This window comes from Acanthochromis polyacanthus, chromosome 6 (genome assembly GCF_021347895.1).
Source record: "Acanthochromis polyacanthus isolate Apoly-LR-REF ecotype Palm Island chromosome 6, KAUST_Apoly_ChrSc, whole genome shotgun sequence".
In the NCBI taxonomy this organism is placed as follows: Eukaryota; Metazoa; Chordata; class Actinopteri; family Pomacentridae; genus Acanthochromis; species Acanthochromis polyacanthus.
This window is the reverse complement of record NC_067118.1, coordinates 42,167,836-42,195,224: the sequence shown is the minus strand read 5'-3', so window position 1 is coordinate 42,195,224 and position 27,389 is coordinate 42,167,836. Positions and strand designations below refer to the sequence as shown.

The 27,389-nt window shown below is 38.5% G+C and overlaps 2 protein-coding genes across 2 annotated transcripts; one reads left to right on the top strand and one right to left on the bottom strand.

Moving 5' to 3' along the window:
• The first annotated feature begins 358 nt into the window (after positions 1–358).
• On the top strand, positions 359–25,723 carry ppih (peptidylprolyl isomerase H (cyclophilin H)). Its single transcript, XM_022198793.2, has 9 exons — positions 359–543; positions 11,753–11,817; positions 13,233–13,256; positions 15,737–15,781; positions 19,002–19,044; positions 20,745–20,837; positions 22,249–22,336; positions 22,429–22,469; positions 25,271–25,723. The coding sequence occupies exons 1-9, from the start codon at positions 478–480 to the stop codon at positions 25,337–25,339; spliced, it is 534 nt and encodes a 177-aa protein (XP_022054485.1). The 5' UTR covers positions 359–477; the 3' UTR covers positions 25,340–25,723.
• On the bottom strand, positions 2,876–11,265 carry si:dkeyp-100a1.6 (probable G-protein coupled receptor 160). Its single transcript, XM_022198792.2, has 3 exons — positions 10,969–11,265; positions 7,444–7,511; positions 2,876–6,295 (listed from the first exon to the last, which is right to left on the bottom strand). Exon 3 carries the CDS (start codon positions 6,242–6,244, stop codon positions 5,150–5,152), a length of 1,095 nt encoding a protein of 364 aa, XP_022054484.1. The 5' UTR covers positions 6,245–6,295; positions 7,444–7,511; positions 10,969–11,265; the 3' UTR covers positions 2,876–5,149.
• Positions 25,724–27,389: the final 1,666 nt, after the last annotated feature.

Here is a 27,389-nt window from a genome sequence, read left to right as displayed (position 1 = left end):
CCAGGAAAAATTTTACTGAATTTATGAGGAGGAGTTAAGAAATGAAATTTAACTGAACATGAACATAAATTAAACAAAGTTCCCCTCATTTCACCTGATCGTGACCTTTGATCAGAAATGATGGGATGTCCTTCTAAAGAGCACATCGGATTTAATACGGTAGCTCAAATGAGTCAAAAAAGATATCGATCAAAATAAGCGTCCACTACAGAGGACAGAAATAAATGTTCTCAGGAGAATCTTGGTAAATATCTGCTGGTTTGTCAGATCACCGCCACCAGAGGGCTGCCATGTGAAATTCTCACAGCCTCACTATCGCGCTTTTTAAGCGACGGAAGTCTTTTATGTCCCCAACTGCGAGTCATAACACGTCCCTCGTCGGCTACCGTAGGTCCGGACAGCGCATGTGCTGGACGTTCAAATGATCCACACTTCTTTGGATAAATTGTATGTTTTTTAGCCTTTAACAGTAGCAGAATGTCGCTTCAAGCAACGAACCCCAACAACCCGATAGTCTTCTTCGACATTACCATCGGAGGGCAGGTGAGTGAAGCTAACGCCTAAGCTAAAGCTATATTAGCATCCACATTTAAGAAGCTCCACATTAAGGCACGTTTTGGTTTAAGGTTGTGAGCTACTAAACCATTAAACTGCTCCATATTGGCGCACATATATGATAGTTATAGCTTTATATGACACGTTTTGAAAAGACAGGTTACAGAGAACAAAAAACAAAAGAGGATACTCAGGAAAACCACTGAATATCACAAAGCTGAAGAGGAAGAAACAAAAGTGGACGTTAACAGATTTGAAGATTTACTAAATACATCAACACCAAATAAAATAATAAACATTCCTTATTCAATTAAGGAAAGTGGACAAGTAGAATGAAAGAGAATATAGGGTAATAACATGAAAACAAGGGTAAAAATAGTAATGATGTTAGTAAATAAAGAGAGTCAAGATCTTTATTGTACAAACACAGTGATTACCCTGAGTGATGGAATTCTTATTTTGATAAAAATGAAATAATAAAATAATAATGATAATAGAATAAAAGTGAAAAATTAAATAAAATAAGATTAAAAATAGTAACAAATAAATTCTATGTGCAAATGTTGACAATATCACAGTACTGTCATATGTGCAAAATGGGCTGTTTATAAGATATTACTAATAATAAATAATAATAAATAGAGCGAAAGAGAATAAAATGACTTCACATAAGCAGCTCTATAGAAGTGGGTTTTAAGAAATGTTTTAAAAGAAGACGGGCATTGAAAACAAAACAGACTTTTCTCTTCATGATTTAACTGTAGCTGACTTACTGTGACTCACCGGTCTGAAGAAAAATACTGTGTGTCATTTATCATTAGATCCTAATCAGTCCTGTTTCATTATAAGTAGTTATTGAAGTGTTGCTTTGCGTGTAGATGTGTTTAACTGTCTGAATAGAGATGCCCATTTGGATCGTGCTGCTCTCTGATGCTGAAGGATTTTAATAAACTCAGAGGAAAGACTCCAGCTGCTGTTCGGGCAGAGCTGTTGTAGGAATTTACTGCTGCTTTCACGTGCACTCAAACAGCGTGAATGACCCTGATCTACCAAGTCTGGGGTACTCGGTGAGATTTTGAGGGCGACAGACATTTAATGAAAATGAAAATGACTTCCTTTCTGACTGTGTAGAGAAGATTTCAGTGAACCTCCATATCTGAAGCTTTGCCTTTTGTACACTGAGCTCTGCTCTTCATCATCACTACATCCTAACGCTGTGTCAGCTTTACATCTCCTTATGTAGCTTAAAACTTGAATTAAAGCTTCCTGTGAAATGATGCACTGGGTAAGACAGTGGATTTAATTCTTTGAAGAAACATATCAGTTATAGAATTAGAACTGCATGCAGTGGATTGGACTCCTGATGTAATTGTTATCCTAACATGGTAATTTAAAGTCAACAGATGTTTTATCTTCCAAGGTATGCATTCAACATTATTCCTATTTTCCCCCCCAATTGCGTAATAGGAGTTTATTACATAAATACAAAAGTCCAACATAGCTGTTTATCACATTGTTACGGCTTAGCGCAAAGACTGCAACAATGCAGGGAGACAACAACACTGTGGTGACTAGAAATGGATTTATTGCAACACAAATAAACTAAAGATGAATTAAAGATCGCAAACAGAACCTAAAACCATGCGTATGGAGCTCCCACAGGTGTGGCTCATCAGCTGACGACCCTCAGCTACACAAAGACAGGAACACCTGTCCAGGTGGAGGCTCGTCACAATAATAACCCTCCTGTTGTCTTCATTTATCGGCATCCAAAAAATATTGCTTCCGTGTCTGAAAAAAATCCCAAAATTCCCCAAATTTCTGAAAACTTGCAAAACCTTCAGGAAGAAAATTCCAATAATTTCTTAAAAACTTTCTTTTAAAAAAAATCCCAAAAATTTGGCAAGAAAATTCTTGCAAATATTTTCAAAAAAATAAGTGGAAGTCTTTCAAAAAAAATCCTAAAAATATCTAAAGTGATTAAATATATACCAGTAAAACTTCTAATATTTTCTTTAACAACATTCACATAAAAATCAACCAAAATCCAGCGAAATTCACTTGATTTTGGGTGATTTTTTTTTGGTGAATGTTCTTAAAAAATTTTCCACCAAAAATGTGGAAGCTTTCACTGTGAAAATATTTTTTTTCCCACATTGTCAAACTTTAAAACGGGTCAGTTTGACTCGCAGGACGACACCAGGGTTAAAGAACAAAGTTTGAACCTCCTTTGGATCATCTGACACACAGCTGCTTAAATCATATAATATGTTTAAAGTATAGAAGAAAAAGAAGGTTTAGTGAAATAAATATGAAAGACTGTATTTCATGATGTTTTATTAAGACCAGTTTATAAAAAGTCTATCCCCGTTTACAACAGAAAGTCAAAATCAGATAGTAAAATAGCATTTCACTTAGGGATGTCTGATAATATTGGCATAAAAATGTAGTATCGATCATTATCGTTATCGGGGTTTTTTTTGCTTATCACGGAAACTGATAAAATAATGCCTGGATATTACCGTCATTTACTGACTCATAGAAGGAGGGAGAGTGTGAACTGTTGTTTGAGACAATTAAAAAACAAAAAGGCATAAATATGGCATTTTTTCCATAACTTAAGTTGAAGTAGTTTTCTTGTTTTACACAGACTGTTTCCTTCTGAGAATGCATCCAATTTGGCATCACACTAAAATGAGGCATGATGTGTTAATTCCACCACAGGAGATCTGTGATGCTAACTAAAATTAGCTAAATAGCCCACAGATATCGGTATCGGTTGATATCGGAATCAGAAACTGAGAGTTGGACAATATCGGCATATCTGTTATCGGCAAACAACGATATCGGACATCCCTAATTTCACTTATTGTCTAACGTTATCTTAGAGTGTGTAGAAAATTCAATTCTGTATAAATTACATTTTTTGTGATTTTTCTTTATTTACAAAAGTTTGGCTCATTGACCTCAGTTAGCTCTTAAAAGAATAGCATTTAAAGGTCCAGTTACAGCTGCAGTATTTAGTCCATGCACTGCTGGGGAGGTACGAGAGCAATCAGCCAGAACTCAATAATAAAAATACATTTTATTTGTAATGCACTTTTCATTTAAGGAACATCTGAAATGCCACTTTGAGGATATAAAAAGACAATCAGGTAAAATGGCAATAAAAAATAGAAACTTCAGAGGCACGATTAATTAAATTCACTTTAAACAGCAGTCACACAGGTAGACTACATAGACGCCTGATCATTTACATCAGTGGTGTTAAACATGAGGCCCACGGGCCAAAAGTGGCCCACCAGAGGGTCCAATCCGGGTCCAAGACGATTTGTAAAATGTAGAAATGTTGTGCTTTTTGCCATTTGTCCATTTTTTGTCGTTTTGTAACGTTTTTGTCTAAGTTTTTGTCTCTTTTTTTGTTTTGTTTCATGACGTTTGTCTCATTTTTTGTCATTTTGTTTCTTGCCTTTGTTGTTTTGTGTCTCATTTTTTGTTTTGTTTCTTGCTTTGTGTCGTGTCGTTTATCAAATGTTTTGTCCTTTTTTGTTTTTGTCATCTTGTGTCTTATTTTTGTAATACTTTGTCTTGTTTTTTTGTCTGACTTTTGTCCTTTTGTTTCTTGTTTTTATCATTTTGTGTTTTGCTTTTGTGTATTGTTTTTGTCTTTCTTGTCTTGTTTTCGTCATTTGTCCATTTTTTGGTGCTTTGTAACTTTTTTGTGTCAGTTCTTGTCTCGTTTTTTATTTAGTTTCATGCCGTTTGCCTAATTTTTTTGTCTTTTTCTCCTGTTTTTGTCGTCTTGTGTGTCGTTTTGGAATACTTTGTGTTGTTTTTGTCGGGGTTTTTTGTCTTTTTTGTGCTTTTGTTTCTTGCTTTAATCATTTTGTGTTTCCTTTTTGTCTGGCATGTGTTTTTTTGTCTCATTTTAGTCATTTTGTGTTTTGCTTTATTTGTTGTTTTGTGTATTGTTTTTGTCTTTTTTGTCTCACTTGTGTTGTCTACTTTTTTGTTGTGTTGTTTCTCGCTTGACATTTTTTGTCTCGTTTGTATCATTTGTCCATATTTTTTGTCGCTTTGTAACTTTTTTGTCTAATTTTGTCTCTTTTTTTGTTTTGTGTAGTTTGTCTCATTTTTTGTTCATTTTGTTTTACGTTTTTGTCATTTTGCATCTGATTTTTGTAATATTTTATTTTGTCTGACTTTTGTCGTTTTTATCATAAAGTAAAATCCTCTCTGGTTCAGGTCCAGGTGACTAAATGTTGTGTTCCTTTGTCGACACTCTGTGATCTGAAAGCTGTAATGTGGAAATGATAAACTGAGGCTGAATGTTGATGAAATTGAATTTATTTTTCTTCAGAAATTTCAGGTTGTTCACATTCCTTAAATGTGAACATTTTTTTGCACTAAAACAGAGGAAACATTAGGAGTTGTGGTTATTTATAGTTTATTATGATGTGATTTTACTGGAGATCAGATTGGACTGAATGTGGAACCTGAAATAAGATGAGTTTGACACCTCTGATGTAGAAGAACAGATTGCAGTGTTTGTTTGCCCGGTTTTCATGATATTCAGCACCTCCAGTCTGGTCTCCTACACAAAGAAGTAAGTGCTTCTCTTGGCTTTCGATGGATTAAACACAGCTACAGGGAGTTGCTTCTGCTGCACTCCTTTGCTCAAATGCCAGTAAATGTTCCACAAGCACACGTTTTCAGATAGATGGCTGTACGGCCCTCGTGTCTTACTCTTCATCCAGAACACCAATCCCATCAGGAGACTGTTGATGCATTCCAACCACAGCAGATTAACAGAAATGTAGGCAGGTACTTCGAAGCCACAGAGCATGCAGGCGACACACGTGGCGAGATAAGGCATCCAAAATATACTGAAGCCCAGCGTGAGGCTGAACCACAGAGGCGGTCGCTGCCCGATGGTCTCCTCCAGATGATTCTCCTCGCTGCTTTCTGTCTCCAGGCCGGGGGTTGAAGTGAACATCAGGTCGCTCTTGTTGCTTTCGCGTTCAGTCCTTGTGTCGTATAACCTGTCAGCCTCGATCACCCACCGGGGAATCCTTGACCAAAATGGCAGTATGGCAAAAAGTAGTGCACAGAAAAGCAACAGGGTGAAATAGTCTATCAGCGATGACTCTCCCACTTCACACGCCAGAGCCGTCATCCCCGCCTCCTCGTACAGCTTCAGCGGCTTGGCACTGACCGTGTGAAAGGAGTAAATGATGGCGAGCGCCCACACCAGCAGCGTCAAGGAAGCGTCCCTGAGGCGTTTGCAGAAGGTTCTGTGGTGGTTGATGCATGTGTCCTCTAAACAGTAGTCCAGCAAACCCAGGCTCACCATGGGCAGTGGCAGGGCTGTAAATGTCGCTGAAGCGTGAGCCAAGAAGAAGCAGGGCGACACGGAAGAGCCTCCTGCCCTCAGAAACCACACGGTGGCCATAAAGAACACCATCACCAAGTCAGCCACCGTGATGGACAGGCTGCACATGCTCAGCAGGGATTTATGCTGTTTTAAGCTGCATAAGCAAAAGGCTGCTGTGTCCATTGCACACTTAAAGAGCAAAAGTAGAAAATAGTTGTGAGTGTTGTCTGTGTAGGAGCCAGACGCCTGGTCCCACTGCTCTAAAATGGCCAGCATTGTCAGCGTTTGCTTATTTTCCAGCGGTGATGGCAGCATCTCTGTTCACGCCGTAGTGCTTAGATTAGTGTGAAAATGCTTCTGGAAATGCTGTAAAAGACACAAGAAAAGTGGTAAGAAGTTAACAAATCGTCGACAAGCAGTGGCAGAAATTAAAACTAGCACTAAGGCTGGCCCGAATAGTGGTTTGTGGTCTCCGTATATTCAGGCCCTATTAAAGACGAGTATCAGAATATTCGTTCTGCCCCGCAACGTCCGACGGGGGGGGGGGGGGTTATTGGGATGTGGCGGAGACGGCCCGAATATTCGGATCCATTCGTTGTCTTAAACTGAAGAATTCCCTAACAGCGGAGGTCTTCAGCATCTTGTCTTGTGTTTATGCAACGAAGTGAAGCGTGACGTCAGAGTTGGCAACAACCCGGGCATTCGGGTGGCGGAATGAAGGAGCCGAGATGAGCCGAACACGGGGGGATGAGCCGATGTGGGCCGAAGACGAAGGGAAGAGACGAGCTCCGAGCATTCCTATTTTCGTCTGGGGGGAGGAGGGGGTGATCACATAGACATATGTGTATATGTTTATGTGATCACATGATGAGATGAGCCGATATGGGCCGAAGGCGGAGGGAAGACAGTAACGCCGAATATTCGTTCTACCCGGTACCGTCAGACCGGCGCGGGGGGGTATTTGGATACCAAAATTTATATCCGGATACTGCCGTCGCGAACGACTATTCGGATATTCGGGTCCAGCCGTAACTAGCACACAACTTCTACCTCACAGAAACCAGCTTCAGACACAGCTGCTGTTATTCACCATCTGATCTTTTACTTCGTGCGTTTTAGAACATCTTGCTTTGGTTGTGTTTGTCCTGAAACACTTTGTAATGTCAGATATAGAGTTAACACACAGCTTAAAATCTGCCAACACTGTGGTTATCATGTGTGTCAGCTTTAGACACAGCTGCTGTTATTCACCTTCTGATCTTTTACTTCGTGCATTTTAGAACGTCTTGCTTCTTGCTTTGGTTGTGTTTGTCCTGAAACACTTTGAAATGTTAGATATAGAATTAACACACAGCTTAAAATCTGCCAACACTGTGGTTATCTCATGTGTATCAGCTTTAGACACAACCGGTGCTATTCACCTTCTGATCTTGTACTTGTTATGTTTTGGAACATGTGGCTTTCTTTGTCCTAAAACACTTTGTGATGTCAGATATATAATGAAGCTTAATTACTTGGTCAGGTGAACAAGGTGTTGGTTGTTGCAGAGCAGCTGGCAGACTGGTCCATCAAGATTCCTTTTCTAGGAAACAGGAAGAACAAGAAACCAGTCAGACACTGATCACAGTCAGTCTCATTGTAAACATTTGAATTTAATGCAAACACTGTGAGCGTTTCTGTATCAGCACAGGACACTAACGAGCATACATTTGTAAAAGTTATCTTGTTTTCTTCTCTCTTTGAAATGAAATTCAAATTAATTGCTATCACTGCAATTCTGGCACACTTCAGTTAGAATTTTTTAATGTTCTCGCCCTACTTATCGATTGTGACTTCTCTTTTTTGCACACATTTTCACCTGCAAGCCAACATCTCACAGCAGGAGTGTCAGACTTATTCAGTCAGTCTGATCTCCAGTCACCAGTAAAATCACAGCTTATTAACTTATAAATAACCACAACTCCACTTGTTTCCTCTGTTTTACTGCAAAAAAGTTCATTCTGAAAATGTTCACATTTAAGGAATTATCTTTTTACAAAACATCATGAACCACCTGAAATTTCTTAAGAAAAATAAGTTGAATTTTAGCAACATTCAGCCTCAGTTTATCATTTCCACATTAGATCTACGAATGAACACAACATTTAGTCACAGTTATCTGGAACTGAATGATATAGTATTTTACTGTATGGTCAAAATGACAAAAAAAGACAAAAACCTGACAAAAACGAGACACTAAACTACAAAAAAATCAGACAAATGACACGTAGCAAAACAAAAAAGAGACAAAAAAGTAGTCAAAACGGTTACAAAGCGACAGAAATGAACAAATGACAAAAACGAGACAAAAATTACACAAATGACACAGAAATAAAACAACATAAAAGTAGACTAACAGCACAAGCGGAACAAAAAAACCCACTAAATGACAAAAAAATACAAAACATCACATAAATCAAAACACAAAATGACAAAAATAAGAAAAACATGAAGCACAAAACGACAAAAATGAGAAATAAAATGACAAAACATGACATATTTTCAGCAAAAAAAACCAACAAAAACAAGACAAAATATTCCAAAAATGAGACACAAAATAACAAAGAGCAATCTAGTATTTTAGTTTATGATCAGAACAACTTGTAATGATCTAGAAATTATTTTAAACTTATAGTTTTACTAATTTACAATCTGCAGTTAATGTCTCCTCTGTAATTTTTACACCTTGAGGGCCGGATTGGACCCTCTGGAGGACCACTTTTGGAACATGGGCCCCACGTTTGACACTTACAGCATCCTGAATTTCTAGAATCTCCTCCTTTCTGCCTGATTTGTTCCGTTGCTGACGGGTAAATCCAGTTCTGCCGTCTCAAGCATGCAGCAATAACTCAACGAATGTGAAAAAGGAAGCTGTGTGTCTCTGAGCGTGTACCTCTCTCCCACGTTGTCCTATCAGTCCGGCTAGTCTCAGTGGAGCTTCAGGTGTGCAATTCAGGTCCAGGAATGTACGTTGAAAGCCCTGCACACTTTTACCTGGGAGTGTGTGGCTGTTCTTTAGTGGAGCTGTTTGCTTTTAATGGTTCCATCTTGCTGGTGTGAATTCATGATGATGGGACACGCCTTCTGCGCCTTCAAGAAAACCTGTTTTCCCTCCTACATGCCTCAGGTGACCTGCCACATTGATTTGCATGTCCTGCAGCAGGTAACCCAGATGAAAATTTCATCTAAAGATACGGTGTCTGTCTGCCAATAATGCTTGCTGGTTGCAGCCGCACCTTTTAGCTGGTTTCGTTTATCACAATACGACGACAGGAGAACCCCAGAAACCAGCGTCCACCGTCAAGTCCTGGAGGCCTGAAACTGCAGCCTAGAAACACTATCTGACCTGAGTGTGAAAAAAGCAGCTCCGTTTTGAGAAACTGCTTTTAGCCTTAGGATTGTGACTAGATTTGTTTGAGTATTGACATACAGTCATGGAAAAGCTGATCACACCACTCTTGTTTTCTTCAATTTCTTGTTCATTTCACTCCCTGGTACCACTCAAGGTTTATTACCTGAAGAATGCAATGAATACAACTTTAAATGCAGCTGATTCCCTCATACTTTGTCCTACTTGACCTGCTTCAGCGTCATTGTATTCCAGGCTCTATAAGAGGACATTTCAAAGGTCTAGAGTGGTTTCCTGCTGACATTCAAGCTGTAGAAGAACTCAGAAGCTGTCAGCTCTCACATAACGCCTAAAACTAAAGAATTATGTGAAGCCACAAAGGCAGCCATCATGAGTGAGAGACAGGTAGAGAAAAAACTGAAGATCTCCAAGACAGCCGTTCATCACACCAAGAAAAACAAACCCAGCATGGTTCTACCAAACTGCTGGCTGGTCAGGAAACGTCTTTCTACCACCAGATGACCGTAACTCATCCGTTCCTGTCAGGAATCATCCTCAGACCTCCAGGAACCTTAAAAATGCGTGAACACTGTGGAGAAATGGGACTAGTTCTTCAAGGACAATTGGAAAGTGACTTGTTGAAGCTGGTCTGAAGTCCCACAGGGCAGGAAGAAGCCCTTCATCAAGGAAAGGCAGAGGAAAGCCGGTTACTCTTTGCTGGGATCACAAGGATTGGACTGTTGATGATTGGACTAAGGTTCTCTTCAGGGATGAATCCAGTCATCAGAAACAATGGTTATGAATCAGTACTAACTCCTGTGTGGATCACGGGACTAAAACAGACAGAAAACATGGAATCCTAAAAGCTGTTTCTGGCAGAACAATGCCATAGATGCTGATGGAAGAACTGAAGGGATTCTGGTTATTATCAAGCAAACCATGGAAAATGTTTGATATCAGCTCTCATTAAACTCTTATGAGCTATTTTTGTTATCATTATATTTGTCCAAACAAATGGACCTCTAGTGGTACCAGGCATTAAAATGAACAAGAAACTGAAGAAAACAAGGGTGGTTTAATCAAATTTCCATGACTGTATATTCCTGGCTTCATAAAGTAGGTGTGGTGGACGTTAATGTTCCTGGTTTTTAAACTTTTCAGCATGATTGTTGGGTAAATCCTCTGATCTAATGTCTGAACCAGGAATTTGAAACATTTTCTCATCTTCTTGAACTGAAAGCATCACAGCAGAAGTGGTTCACAGTAGAAACAGATCATCAGCCTGACTGACTGGTGTGGCCGATATCTGGCATTTTCCTGTTTTTTTCCAGAGGAGGTAATTAAATCACTCGTATTTCTGTTTTACATAACCAGTTCCAGTCACCCTTGTTAACCCATAAGAACCCACGATGACACCAGTGAAACAAGCACTTTGAGTGCCAAAGTCTCTTCCTTGTAAAGTTTTATGTCTGATCTTAACTCATTAAGTCCTTTGAGGAAAAATGGGTCTGGGTTCTTATGGGTTAAGGAAGAAGCCGAGTTATTGATGACAGGTTCTCTGCTTTCACATGTTGTTAAAACTTTCAAATTTAGAAACCGAATTCTCTGTTTGAGAAATGATAGATATAATGGCATATTAAAGCCGACTCACCTGCCATTTCCTGCTTCACTTCAGTGGATATTGGACTCCAACCAGATAAAAACCCTCGGCGGATGAAAGCGACTGTGGTTGATGTTTATTCTGAGTCAACACACGTGGCTGCTGTACTTCACTTCTTTGCCTGGAAACAAAAGACATACTGTATTGTCCAGAAAGCACACGGCAGAGGAGATCCAGTGGCGGGTTGTTGTGAGCGTGGAGTGAAGGAGGAGTCGTACGGTGATGTCAGGAGGACAGACTGGTCTCTGTACAGCAGCACTTCGTTTGTCCACAGACACACGCTCATTGTTGTGTCGTGTGCTTTTGTGTTGAGCGCAGAGACGCCGACGCTCACAAAGCTCACGGTTTTACGTCTAATATAGTCCTGTGTCAAGATTCATTTCCATCCTTCTATTATGTATGCTTTGACCACTTCGTAAGCGGTTTGAGGACTGGGACAAAGTAGCTGGTATTGTTAAACAGAATCTACGTCACTTTTTGATGCAAAGTCAACAGAGAACTGAGTAAGCTTATTGTGCACAATTGAGAAGAGTTCATCTACCATATATGCAGTGGGAGCTATACATAAGAAATGGATGGATGCAGGATTAAAAACCGGTTGCTCCAGTCGTCGGTGTTGTGTGCAGCAGCTTCCGGGTTCTGAAAATGACCCTCGTCAATTCATCCAGGTGTTTTTTGCATAAAGCGAAACCACTCGTGCTCAGTCCGTTCGGATGTAGTTCCTTCTTGCTTGTTTTCCGATCTCTAACTCGGAGTTTTCTCACCTGTCTGTTAGGATGTCGGACGGATGAAGATCGAGCTGTTTGCCGACGTGGTTCCAAAGACAGCAGAGAACTTCCGGTAAGGAGAGAGGTGTATTCAAACGGGTGATTTTTATTACAGGGAACAACCTCAACCCAGCACTGCAAATTAACACAGACTGGTTCTGAGTGATGAAAGATTTCTATGAGAACAGTCTCTTCTCAGATGACCGACGTCTGTCCATAGGGCACAAGATGTCGCTGAATACTTTTAGAAGTGTGTACATTCTGTGAATCTGATGCTGTGATCGTCTCAGTCAGCACAACTGAACATGTGTGGAACCTTTGGGATCATCAAATGAGATGATATCTTTTGGAATACTCCTGTTCATCCTTCTAGTAGAGTTACAAAAAGTCGACGAGTTTTATTTGGCTTTTCTTTAAAACCCTGACATAGTCACCAGAAAGTAGTGTTTGGGTGGAATAGTGCTTTTATACCTTAACTTACTCAACAGGAAGTAGTATTTTGGTGTAATAGTATTTTAAAAACTTTATCTCGCAAGTCAGAAAATAGTATTTGGGTGGAAAAGTACTTTTAAAATCTTAACTTGCTCTTCAGAAAGTAGAGTTTAGGTGGAGCTATTAGTTGAAACACTTTAACTACTAATCAGAAAGTAGTATTGGGGTGCAATAGTTCTTTTAAAACCTTAACTTGCTCTTCAAAAAGTAGTATTGTGGTGTAATAGTGCTTTTAAAACCTAAACTTCCTACTCAGTAAGTAGTATTTGGGTAGTATTTTGGTGTAATAGCATTTTAGAACTGTAACTCGCTCGTCAGAAAGTAGCATTTGGTTGGAATCATACTTTTAAAACCTTAACTTACTAGTCAAAATTTAGTTTTTGTTTGGAATAACACTTTTAAAACCTTTGACTCTAATCAGATAGTAGTATTTGGGTCTAATAGTACTTTTAAAACCTTAACTTGCTCTTCAGAAAGTAATATGTGGATGGAATAGTACTTTTAAAAACTTTAACTCGCTAGTCAAAGAGTGGTATTTTGATGGAATAGTACTTTTAAACCTTAACTCTCGACTTAGAAAGTAGTATTTGGGTCTAGCAGTCCTTTCAGAAACTTAACCCAATAGTCAGAAAGCCGTATTTGGGTGTAATAGTATTTTAAAAACTTGAACTTGCTAGTCAAAGAGTAGTGTTTGGGTGGAACAAACCTTTGGACACAAAATGGTATTTTAAGTGGAATAAAACCTTAAAACTACTTTATTTAGTCAGAAGGTAGTACATGGGTGGCGCTGGCCTTGTACTACTATTACGTACTAAAATACTACTTATATGATACTATCAGTAGTATTTTGAGTGGAATCAGCCTTTAAATGAATAATTCTTGCTTTTTCTCCTTCATTTATCTCATCAGGAAGATCAGTCAGGATGATTTTAATTTAATTCATGCTAACAGCGATCACTGTATGACTCCTAAAGTGTGTCTTATCGTCTCTTACAGGCAGTTCTGCACTGGAGAGTTCAGGTAAGGCTTCATTCTTTGATTTTAGAAACGCTTCATTAACCGTCCTGCACCATAAACCGGTCACACAGTCCTACATTACTTTCACAGGTATGTCTTATTTTTTGGCAGCTGCTAGAGTTTTGAAACGTGACGCTTGTTTCCTTGAATCCGCTGAAGGCAGAAGGTTAAATCTGATGAACACAATAGGTTTCTGTTGACCACGTACGTGTGGATATATCTGTCAAAGAAGCAGGAGGGAACAGAGTGAAAGGAAAGATCACTAACTGTTAATGCCTCTGTAGTAAATAAAACATAATCGTGTCCGGGTTCTAACATCTGTCATTTAAGGAATGTATAAAAGTAAGACACGTCTTTCTGATTCATCTAAAAATCAGGCTTTTACAGAGAAATTTTTAGCTACAAAGGTATAAATGGCTAGCCTAGCCGTGCTAGACAACCCACAGCAACAAATTTAATTCTCTGCCAGGGTGGGTCTAGTTACCCTCCATAAGGTTCGAGGTTGGATGCTCCTAAAACTGGCCGGACCAATCACTATGAAGTGTAGAGTCAGAAGGCGGGCGTAACTAAGTGACGACAGAAGCGCGACTCTGACAGAAACAACCGGAAACAACTAGCCTAGCCGCACTAGACAACCCACGGCAACGAATTTAATTCTCTGCCAGGGTTGACAACAAAAACGACAACAGTCGTTGAGCTCCATTAGCACCGACTCTGAATAATCTTTCTGTTAACATGTCTGTAATATACTTGAGCTTCACCCATTGACTGTATAAATAAGGCTTCACCGAACTCCCGCATCCTCTGATTTCCGGCGCACTAGGAGCCTATTCGTTGCGCTGATTGGTTGTATACCTACCCAACTGCTGCAGAGTGATTTGAAAGACAACCTTTTAGCCCGCCTCCCTCCCTGTCGAGCGTGTCTAGACCCTTGTGTCTTCAGAGCATGGGTCTAGCGCGGCTAGGCTAATAAATGGCCAATAGTGACTCAATCTTAGTAACACACTGGATTGATGGGAAGTGGAAATACATTGCACATGTTTGAGAAGCTAAAAAAAGAAAAATATCAGCAAGTTTTTTGTTTGTTGGAGGGAGAGGGGTTTTGATTAAAACTGAAAATTATTTTGTGCATCTGTTCTTAATATTTTTATCCTAAGCTGTTGAACTCTGGCTGCTGTATTTGTTACGTTTTCAACTATTTTGTCAAAATATGCAGGAAAATCAGAGCATTTAAACACTAATTGGATCATTTTTCCATATAAACTGTTTATTTGGGATGTTTAATGAGAATCAGGCTGAAGAAATGAAGAGCTCATTTGCAAAAACAGAACTCCGTTTTGATGCATTTTCAGAAAACATTTTTTTTTATTGTTCACTTGAGATCATATCAATCAAACTGAAGTTGAGCGGATTTGACTCAGTAGAAAAATACATGACAAAATAGAGAAAAAATAAATTATTAGTGGTATTATTATTATTATCTCAAGTAAACAATAAAAAATGAGTTGTCTGAAAATGGAATTACCTGTTTTTGCAAATGAACTCTTCAAATATTGACCATCTGGCCACAGCTGCTGCTAATGAGTGATAACATCGCTATCACCTGACACACTCTAAACGTCAAATTAAACAACATTTTCATGAATGCCTGAGCCGGCTGCAGCAGAACAGGATCCATTAAACGATGGTTGAATGTTTGTGGCCTTCAGCAGGATGTGTGCTCACGTCCGCTTTTAATGATGAGACATTTACTGTAAAATCTAAAACCAAAAACTCAGCGTTTTGTTTCTGTGAACCTCATCTCAGAGCAGCACACAGTGGTTTTTATATGTTAGGATACGCTCTGTCAAGCAAAACAAATGAGCTAATTAGATAAAGACAGTCTTTAAGTCAAATACTTCTAAAACTATTCAGTAAAGAAAACAGAAGCAAAACATATTTGTGAATTGGACATTAATTAATAAAAGAATCTGCTGACTAAAATCTTTTATCTGCTTTGATTGATTTGATTTATTTCTTACTATTTTAACAACAGATTTTATTTCGTCATTTCTGTTTTATCTTTGTCTTTTAAATATATCTTTTTTACTTTATTTTATAGAATCTTCGCTTTTATTCGATACATTTTAACTCTTTTTTTTGATGGAATTTCTTTGTTTTATTACCGTCTTGTCTTACTTTTGTCTTTTTAAGTGATCCTACTTCTGCTCTTTCCTCGCTGCGTTCATTTTTTTAAACCATTTTTTTCAGTTCCTGTTTTATTGAGTCCTTCATTAATAACATTGTTTGTACTTCCTTTTTTATGACAGTTTATTCTTCTTATCTGTGAAGCACTTTGTGTTACATTTGGATGAAAGGCGCTGTCTAAACGGAGTCGAATTGATCGATACGGAGACGAACCTGCTTTGTAGTTAGAGGACAGATGAATGCAGTGTTTTATAATCACTGTTAACTTTGTTCTGTCTCCGTTTTGTGTCCTACAGGAAGGACGGTGTTCCCATCGGCTTCAAAGGCTGCACATTCCACAGGTAGGCAACGCGACAAACACGCAGACAAATGTGTAATGATTTATTTAGTCTCTAGGATGATTTTATTTAACCAGAAACCAACTCCTCCACGTGGCTTTGGAGACTATTTAACCTGATTCTGCGTCTTATTAACCAGCTTAAACATTATCCCCCGTCAGGTTTGGCCGTATCTGTCCGTGTGTTTCCTAATATTTAGAGCTGCAGAGACAAAATAACGCCGTAGCAAATATAAACCCGGACACAGAATTAAATGACAGCACCTAGATGCAGACATTTAGCCAAGATTTTTAACCTCGTGTCACTTTTTGTTTGAGTTTTTTCTCAAAATAGTGAAAGTTGTACTCACCAGTAACATCCAGGATGGACACCTGAGCCCTTTTCAGACCTGGAATACCTTCAGAAATCGGTCATTTTTAATGTTCCTCGTGGTTTCCTTCAGATATACATGGCAAAGGGAATGAGAGAGCAACGTGATGCACACATAGACGCACGATTGGATGGCACATCGAGGTTCAAGGAGCTGCTAATAAACAGAAAACTAGAGTTGAGATTAGGCTTATCGACGTGGAGGAACAGCCAGCAGTCTGACGGCAGGTCACTGTGTTCTTTCAGACAGGACAGTTTCACACAGAACTGCATGTCAGACTGAAATCCATCCAAACTGTCAGGATGTTGCTTTTCTGTAAAGATCTGATTCATTTACCAAAGTAGAAATATTATTGTTACATTTAGGAATGTCTGATGTTTGATTTTTGACAATAACTGATGCTGCAATATTGTCCAACTCTCAATTTCTGATTCCGATATCTACCGATACGATATCTGTGTTTCATTTAACTAATTTTAGGTAACATCACGTCTCCTGCGGTGGAATTAACACATCAGGCCTCATTTTATTGTGATGCCTCATTGGAGGCATTCTCAGATGGAACAAGGCTTTCAGATGGAAAGTAAGAAAACTACTTCAACTGAAGTTTTAGGCTTGATATTAAGGTTCTTAAGGAAGTGGAAAAGGGGGATATAGGTTTGGCCTCCGTCCGTCCGTGCGTCCGTTCGACATGAAGGGGACAGCTTTTCTCGGAAACTATTACAGCTAGGCTTACGAAATTTGGAGTGTAGCTTCACACCATGGACACCTTGATCAAGTTAGAAAATGAGACCTGCGCAATAATATTTAACAGAGTTATGGCCCTTTATCACTATTTTGGATATAGACTCATAGACATCACATGTGGCGGGGATATTGATGACCATGTCGTCTTGTTTGTTTTTAAAGCTTTAACTGGTCTGGCCCCTCCCTATCTCTCTGAGCTGATCCATCCTCATGCCCCCCTCACGAACCCTCAGATCAGCTGATCAGCTGCTTCTGGAGGTTCCAAGGTCCAGGCGGAAGCTCAGAGGAGATAGAAGCTTCTCTGTTGCTGCTCCCAGATTATGGAATAATCTCCCTTTGCACATCAGAGAGGCTCCCTCACTTTTGTTTTTTAAAAATAAACTTAAGACCTATTTTTATTCACTGGCTTTTAACACAGCTTGAGACTCTGCTCTTGTTTTATTGTGCTGCTGTTTTAATATGTGTATGTTTTATTTATTGTTTTTTATGTTTTAATTTATTATTTATTGCTTATTGTACAGCACTTTGTTTCAGCGGCTGCTGTTTTTAAAAGCACTTTATAAATAAAGTTGAGTTGAAGTTATGCAAAAAAATGCCATATTTATGCCCTCTTTTTAAGAAAAATTGTCTCAAACAACAGTTCACACTCCCTCCCTCCATGAGTAAATGCCAGCAAAATCCAGGCCTTATTTTTTATCAGTTTTATGATAGGCTAAAAAAACAATATTACATTTTTGTGCCACTATCGGGCTGATGGTATCGTTGGGCTGATAATAAAGGACATCCCTCCTTATATTAAGTTTTCTTTTTACGTTACGGTGATCAGTTTGCTTCTCATAGCAGGATATTTGCAGTAGCAGCTTAATTGTGATGCTCATTGTGTAACTGTGTTTACTCCGTTAATAATTAACATATCTACAAGAAGCAGCTTGCTTCTTTAATCCAGCTGCCAGATCTTGGTTTGTTCCCATGCTGAAAGTGGTAAACAGAAGGTCACAACTATTAGGTTGACTTCTATGCAAATGTGATCCTGTTGTTCATTCAGACATGAAGCAACATGATCAGATCAGTGGAACAGAGGGAGTTGGTATCATTTGGGTCAATGGTTGCTCTTAAATTCAGACGAGTATTTAGGTGACATTTTAGTGATATCCAGTCATTTTATATTAAGAAGTGATTGTTTCCATAATAAATCATTCTGGAATTTGTAAAGACATGATCATATTTTTTTTTATTTTTAGATATATCCTATGGACTTCAAAAATCCCACAATTCTAGATAGACCCAGACAGTTTTTGAGTCATTCTGGGCAATATTCTTGTCAATTTAGACAAGGTTTCTGTCAGCTTGGATCATTTATCATCATTTTGGATCATTTTTGTGTCTTTGGGATAATTTTCGAGTCGCTTAGGACAAATTTCATGTCATTCTAGACTAACTTTCTGCAATTTTGGGCAATTTTTGAGTCATTTTGAACAATTTTTGGGTCAGTTTCAACAAGTTTTATGTCAGCTTGGATCTTTTCTCGTCATTTTGGATCATTTTTGTGTCTTTAGGATAGTTTTTCAGTCATTTAGGACAAATTTCATCTCATTCTGGACTAAGTTTCCGTAATTATGGGTCATTTTCTAGTCATTCTCGACGAGTCAATATATAATTGTGGGACTTTTTTGTAACATAGTTGACATTTAAGTGATATCCAGTCATGTTTTATTAATAAGTGATTGTTTCCATAATAAATAATTATAAAATTTGTAAAGACATGATCATAATGAACATAGAAACATCATTTTTTGTACTTTTAATAAAAAATGTATGCAGATATATCCCATGGACTTCAATGGTCCCTCAGTTATAGACTGACTCATTTGTGTGCTTGATAATGAATATGAACCATCTAGAACACATTTGCTGCATTACAGAGTGTATAAAAAGTCTTCAGCCCTTTCAGATATTTTATGACTTTACAGGATTTAATCAGCTGTTTTGGACGCTGATGAAGTGACAAAAATCAGTTTTATCTGCATGCCTCACAGCAGTTTACTGTCACAGCTGAGACTTTACCAAAACTGAACTCACTGCTTTGTTTTTGTTGTTGGTTTTCAGGGTGATCAAAGACTTCATGATCCAAGGAGGAGACTTTGTCAATGTGAGTACATCTTCTGGCATCTTAACGAGCATTCAGTGTTTGTCTCACGAAGCTCCGAAATGTTGCTTTAATAAATTATGTGTGCAGGTTAGACAGTGTGTGGGAGTCTGTGCCCTTTCTGAAGAGTTCCCTTGAGTTTAACTGGCATTTTTGTCACATTGGATGGATGGATAGATGGATGGATGGATGGGTGGGTGGATAGATGGATGGATGGATGATGAATGGATGGGTAGATGGATGGATGGGTGGATAGATGGATGGATGGGTGGATAGATGGATGGATGGATGGATGGGTGGGTGGATGGGGGATGGGTGGATAGATGGATGGATGGGTGGATAGATGGGTGGGTGGATGGATGGGGGATGGGTGGATAGATGGATGGATGGATGGATGGATGATGAATAGATGGATGGATGGATGATGAATAGATGGATGGATGGATGGGTTGATGGGTGGGTGGATGGGTGGATGGATGGATGGATGGATGGGTGGATGGATAGGTGGATGGATGGATGGATGGGTGGATGGATGGGTGGATGGATGGATGGATGATGAATAGATGGATGGATGGATGATGAATAGATGGATGGATGGATGGGTGGATGGATGGGTGGATGGATGGATGTATGCATGGATGGGTGGATGGATGGGTTGATGGGTGGATGGATGGATGGATGGATGGATGCATGGATGGGTGGATGGGTGGATGGATGGGTGGATGGATAGGTGGATGGATGGGCTCTCACGTCTCACACCGCTGCAGTGAAAGTTCATGTTCTTATGAATAATAAATCGTAATAGATTCTTTCCAGACAGAGTGAAAACAAATGGAGCATTATGGAAACCAAAAGTATTCTCTGGTGGGATTCCTGCTTCTACCGTGGCCTTATTATCTAGATTACACTGGGAAATGAGTTAAGGAAGATTTTCCCGTAACTAGAATAAATAAAACAAATAAATGTCAATAAAGTGACGTATAGAATATCAGAATCAGCTCTAATGGCCAAATATGTACACAACACACAAGGATTTTGGTTTCCACTGTTGAGAAACACAATACAGACAATATGTGCAACATGGAACATGCAGAAATTAGCAGTTTGGGTTGAAAGTTTGCCTCACAAGAAGTAGTATTTGGGTGAAATAGTACTTTTAAAATTTTAACTTGATCATCACAAAGTAGTATTTTGATTTGTAATAATACTTTAAAACCTTAACCTCCCAGTCAGAAAGTAGTATTTTGGCATAAAAATACTTTTTAAACCTTAACCTGCTAGTCAGAAGGTAGTATTTTGGTGGAATAATACTTTTAAAATCTTACCTTGATCTTCAGAAAGCAGTATTTTGATGTACACCCCCTGTCAAAAGTTTTGAGACAGGTTCTAATTTATTTGAATGGGAAAGTGTCTCAAAACTTTTGACAGGGGGTGTAATAGCACTTTTAAAACTGTAACTACATGCGAGTCATGTATGTGGATGTAATAGTATGTTTATGCAGGAAGTGACACACGTCTCAGAAACACTTAGAAGACCTCCCACCATCTCTTATCTTTATTAAATTAACCACATTTTCCCACCACAGCAGGTAAAAAACAACTGAATGGTGAATGTTCTCTGATCGTTCCCCCCCTAGTGGTCGTAAAGTGGAGCTGAATGTGCTGCTTGTTGAGCTCTTTCCTGCTGTCTCTGTTGCGTTCAGGGCGATGGAACCGGCATCTGCAGCATCTACAGAGGTCCGTTTGCAGATGAGAACTTCAGACTGAAGCACTCGGCCCCCGGTCTTCTCTCCATGGTATGTGTGGAGATTAGAGCACTGATATGAGGGATGAGGTTAATCTTATTACCATTTACACATAAAGTTAATTTAAAGCTCTCACGGTCCTGCTTTCCTTGATTAACGGTCGTCGGGGTGCTTACTCAAAGACGACCCTCGTTCTGGAGGTGATAAAAAGTCATCCAGTTAGGAGGAAATGCTCTTTGTTTCTTAGAGTGTGTCGTCTGGGGGCTGGAGACGATTTTAAGCCCCTTTCAGACATGCGACTGATTCAATCTGTTAAACCAGGGGTGTCCAACATGAGGCCCGTGGGCCAAAAGTGGTCCTCCAGAGGGTCCAATCCGGCCCTCAAAGTGGAGAAATTACAGAGAAGACATTAACTGCAGATTGTAAATTAGTAAAACTATAAATTTAAAATCATTTCTAGACCATGACAAGTTGTTTGGCTCATAAAGTAAAATACTAGATTGCTCATTGCTCTTCTGTCGTTTCTTGTCACATTTTTGTCGTATTTTGTCTTTTTTTGTTGTTTTTTATTGTTTGTTTTGTCATTTGACTCGTGTTTTTTGTCATTTTGTGTTTCCTTTTTGTCTCGCTTGTGTTTTTTGTCTTATTTTTGTCATTTGTGGTCTTTTTTGTGTCACTTTGTGTAATTTCTTTGTTTTTTTTGTCGTTTGTCCATTTTTTTGTGTCGCTTTGTAACTTTTTTTGGCTAGTTTTTTGTCCCTTTTTTGTTTTGTTTCGTGTCGTTTGTCTCATTTTTTGTCATTTTATGTCCTGTTTTTGTAATATTTTGTGGTTGCTTTTTGTCTCATTTGTATTTTTGGTCATTTTTTGTCTTGTTTGTGTCAATTTTTTGTAACTTTTTTGTCAATTTTTTACTCCTTTTTTGTTTCAGATCATGTGTCTCATTTTTGTAATATTTTGTCATGTTTTTGTTGTTTTTTTGTCTGACTTTTGTCGTTTTGTTTCTCACTTTTGTCATTTTTTGTCTCTTTTTTGTTTTGCTTCATGTCGTTTTTCTCATTTTTTGTCTCGCTTTTGCCATATTGTGTTTTGTTTTTGTCATATTTTGTCTTGTTTCTCAGTTGTTTTTAGTCTGGCTTTTGTTGTTCGACTCATGTTTTTGTTATTTTGTGTTTCCTTTTTGTCTCGCTTTTGTTTTTGTTCTCATTTTTGTCATTTTGTGTTTTTTGACTTGCTTGTGAAGTCTGTTTTTGTTGTTTTGTTTCTTGCTTTTGTCGTTGTGTGTCTCATTTTTGTAATATTTTTTCTTGTTGTTTTTTGTCTGACTTTTTTATACTATCTAATGAAGCTAAAATGCATTGAATCCATTATTAGGAGTGGACCACCACCTCTTTCCCTGATCCATCTGAAGTGAGTTATTTCTAACAGATCTGTGTCTTTCTCCGTAATCTCTCCTCTGCAGGCCAACAGCGGTCCAGGGACAAACGGCTGCCAGTTTTTTATTACCTGCACTAAATGTGACTGGTTAGATGGGAAGCATGTTGTTTTTGGTGAGTAAATCTGCAGCACTAACTGTTTTTTTATTTAGGGTTTTATTATCATTCACGTTCGAGTAAAACTGTCTTCTTCATCACTGTTTCAGGAAAAGTGGTCGACGGTTTACTGATCATGAGGAAAATTGAGGTAAAAACTGACTTTACCGTTCATTTATCTGGGTGATTATTTTGTAGTTCTTTTGGCAAGAATAAATCGATGAAGAAATTTAATCTGTTTTAACCAAGAATTAAGTAAAATACTATAAAGAGTAGCACCACTGATGTTTTTCAGGGGGAACAGGAAGTTTTTCAGCTAAAATGCAGCATTACAAAGCAGCCGCCACTTGCTAATTAACACTCATTAAAATGTAAAAACCTGATGGCCGAGTGCTTAGAGTGAATACCACACAGTTGCATATTCCTGAATCCCATCGGGGGGTCGTTGCTGCACGTGAGAAACAGCAGGACCTCCTTAAAAAACATCATCAATAGGAGTCAGCGAGCAAGATAAGTAGTTTGAAGTGGCCTGGGGGAACAAGTGGTTGATTGAGCAAGATAAATATAGTTTGCAGTGTGACTGGGGACAAGAATGGTTCACGCCTGTTGTGTCCACGGCTGCCACAACAGGGCAGAAGGCCCAGTTAAACGGAGCCCAGGGTGAACAGACAAGGAAACTCAGCCGGCTGAGGCACCACACTTGCAATTAGTATCTGTTTTTTAACCCTTATTATTAAGAAATTACTTTGTATTCTATCATTCAATTCGTCTTCCAAAAATACACTTTATTGCGGTAAAATAAACTTTTAGTGCATGATTTGCTTTGAAAACACAATTGAAATCTCGCAAACAGCCAAAAGTCTTCCTCAAATTTGATTATTTTATTTAAAAAAAAATACATTTCGGGAGTTTTAATGTATGCCGAATGAAAGATAACAAATGTATAACTTAGACAATTGTGGAAATTAGGTGTTACAACCGTTATTTGCTGTGACCTAAAGATCTTTTCAAAATAGCTGCTTCTCAAAGCGAGGATTCGCGTTGCCCCAACAGGACACCATACTGGGAGGTTAGCTCACATGAGCATGATCCAAGCCAGACTCCACGGTTTATTACAGTTAATTTAATTTAGGTAGACCAATGATACGCTAATTAATAGAAGAAAATCGTTAGGTTCATTGTTAGTTAAATCGGCGACCTGAATTAATGCTGTTTTCGGACGAATTCTACACCAAACTGTGTTCAAAATCTCGGCAAAAAAAATCTGTGTCTGAAGTGCTACTTCCTCATATTATGAGCGCAAACGGCTGAAACTTACTCATTTAACTCCAACTTCCTCTGATATCGGTCTTTTGAAGTGCTATCAAGTGTGTCAATATACTTTTTCAGCTGAGTGGCAGCCATAGCCAATAAATGGACTCAACAAAGTTTGCCACTCACCATGGCGCTGAGCTACTTACTGACCCGGAAGTGTGACGTCAGTGAAACCTATCTATGGTCAGAAGCACGAGCTGTGTAATGTGAGGATGCAGTTCTGGACAAATTCTAAGTAAATCTGCACCAATTAGAGACATTTTACGCATTTTGTTTTGCTCATTTTGGCGAGTTCCAGGATTCATGGTATGATTCATTCATCAAATGATTTATTTTTGGTGAATAAAATGATTTTGAAGAAATATCATAAATTTCCAGCTCAGATTTGATTGTATTTCCTCATGAGAACAAACATTTTTACAGTTTCTGAGGGATAAATGGTGTCATTTTGGGTTGTTTATAAAGAAAATATTCCTTTCAAATCAAAGATTAAACCAAAAAACAGATTGTTTTTAGCTTTTTAACAAGATACACGTTTAAAAAACTAATAACACCAAAAAAAATCGCGTATTTCTTCAAGATTTTTTTGTTTTTTATGGAATCTGTTTTTAGCAAATGATTCATTTTTAGTGAATTCTTAAATTAGCCTTGTAGAACAAAGTGATTTTGATTAAATATCCCAATTTTAAGCTCAAATTTGGTCAATTTTCCCATAACACAACTTAATGTCCAAAAATAAGCTCAAGCACTGGCAGAGAGTTGGAAATCTGACATTTTTTCTGATAAATTATGTCATTTTTATTTTATTATTAAAATTAAGTTTCCCTTTCCAACCTATTGGTGGATTTTCTGGTGACAAGAGTTTAGGAAGAAAACTAAACGTAAAATACGCTTTCCAGTTTGTAAACTCTAGGGCTGGCCCGAATAGTGGTTTCTGGCCTCCGAATATTCAGGCCCTATTAAAGACGAATATCCGAATATTCGTTCCTCCCCGTAACGTCGACGAGGAGGGCGGCTACAGCTGCTTGTGGCGGAGACGGCCCGAATATTTGGATCCGTTCGTCTGGTCTCCCGGGTCCAAATTTTGCCTTCGTTTTGTCTTTACTTAAACTGAAGAATTCCCAAACAGCAGAAGTCTTCAGCATCTTGTCTTGTGTTTATGCAACGAAGTGAAGCGTGACGTCAGAGTCGGCAGCAACCCAGCCATTAGAGTGGATGAGCCGAGATGAGCCGAACACGACGGGATATTCGGATACCAAAATTGATATCTGGATACCGCCGTAGTGAATGAATATTCGGATATTCGGGATATTGGGGTCCTGCCCTCGTAAACTGACGTTTCATGTCGCTAAATTTTGACACACATATTACAGTTCAATGCTTATTTAACGTTATAAACTTCACACTGTCCGGGACATTTTTAATCTACGCTGTGATGTTTAAAACCTCAGAACAGGAATCTAATTTGTGACTGATATCTGTCGTGTATTAATCTTATGTAGCTTCATGTTTATGCAACAAGTAATGAGACGGTTTTTGTGCACAAATATCCAGACGTCATTGTAGGTGGGAGTAAAGTTGACATTACTGCTGCACAGTTCAGTTGTATTCTAACATTGTGGTCTCTCCTTGCGACAGAACGTTCCTACGGGACCCAACAACAAGCCGAAACTCCCCATCCTCATCGCACAGTGTGGAGAGATGTGATCCATGGTGCTCCGCGTCACTAAAAACCTTAAACAACCTCTGTACACATGACGTAGAATCTGAATTTTTACAGGAGTAGAAGTACAGATGCCTTTTCTATCCATTCAGACTAAAGAACTCTCCTGTCCATCTGTTTTTGTGCCGAATATCAGATTAAAAGCTGCTTCAAAACCAAATTATTCACATAATAGTCTGGTTTTGGCACTCATTCATGTTTGCTTTTCAAATTAATTTTCCTCAACTTGTCGTGAAAAGCTGTTATTCTGTTGTTGATGTTTTTCAGAGGACAGTTTGTGTACCTTTTTAAAAAAAAAAACAGGTAGAAGAATTATTCATCAGCTACACTGTTGGTCATTTCTCATCAATAAATTGTACATTTTTATACGTTTTAGCACATCTTTTTCTTTTTTATAAAATCTTCTGTAAATGGGTTCATGCTTTAAAATTCAACGTTTCAGAATTGTTCAGTTTAAGTGTATGTGCTGTTTGAAGCAGGGTGTCAAACTGGTTTGAGTTCATTCAAGTTGATCTCCAGTGGACAGGACCAGTAAGCAACACAAAGGAGACAAAAAAAGACACAAAGCGGCAATTAAAGCAAAACATAAAAAGACAAGAAAAAGATAGAAAACATTAGACAAATGACAAGTCAGACAAAAAAGACAAAAAAAACGACAAAATATTACAGCAATGAGACAAACGACACGAAACAAAACAAAAAAAATCTGAGAAACAAATTACAAAGCGGCAAAAAGGAAACACAAAATAAGACAAAAATGAGACACAAAGTGACAAACGAAACAAAATGAGACAAACGACACAAAGCACAACAAAAAAGACAGAATGACAAAAACGAGGAACAAAACGCCAAAAGTCAGACAAAAAAGACAAAATATTACAAAAATGACACGCAAAATGGCAAAAAATGACAAAATGACACAAACGAGACAAAAGCAACGAATAAAGTGAATCAAAATGATCAAAAAGACAAAAAGCGACAAACTTGAGACAAATGACGACAAAGGACAAAAAACAAACACGACAAAATATGACAAAAATGAGACACAAAACAACAAAGAACAATCTAGTATTTTACTTTATGATCAAAACAACTTGTCATGGTCTAGAAATAATTTTAAATTTACAGTTTTACTAATTTACAATCTGCAGTTAATGTCTTCTCTGTAATTTTTACACTTTGAGGGCCGGATTGGACCCTCTGGAGGACCACTTTTGGCCCACAGGCCTCATGTTGGACACCCCTGTGTAAGTGTGCATATATAATTAGTCGTGAAATTTAGCAGTTAAAATGATTTTTTTTAATCATAATTATATACGGTGGCACAAAGCATATTTTTTTGCAGTTTAGACATGAATACAATATTAAAAAAACATTAAAATATTAAAAATGAATAATTTAATGTTAATGTGTGATAATTAATGTGCTTTTTTGCTTCTTATCCATTCAATGTCTGTTTTAGAAACCACCCAGACCTGCCTGACTGGAAACTGCCCTGCATCAGCTTTAAGAACATTGTGTACCCAGAGTGAAATGCATCGCTTTGGCACCTTTTAGTGGCACATTGTCTCCTCATAAGCTGCAGATCTAAACAACTGAACGTTTGCACATCTTATTAGAGAGTCTGTAGCTTCAGTTTTCAGCAAATGAACGTCCAGATATGTGCAGTGAAGCTGTCTTCTAAAGGGGCAGCAGGTAATAAGCGATGCTGGCTTCATAACTGTGGAGCAAACGAGGTTAAATACTACAGCGGAAAGCACGAGAGTTCTCCAAGAAACACCCTCCAGAGCCAAAGAATCCTCTCCTGAACTTACAGCTACGTCGTCTATCTCAGCCTTCTATACAAATCCAGACCCCCTCCCCCTTCCACGCTCATGTCTGCCTTGGATATCGTTCCCTTGGCATAAAAGAATCCTTTCAGATGGAGACTCTGTTCTTATGGAGGCAGGAAGAAGGGCTTGATGGGGTTTTTTCTTCTTCTTCTTGCATTGAGTGGGGGTCTCTCCGTGGGGAGGCTTTCTGGGGTCAAAGCTA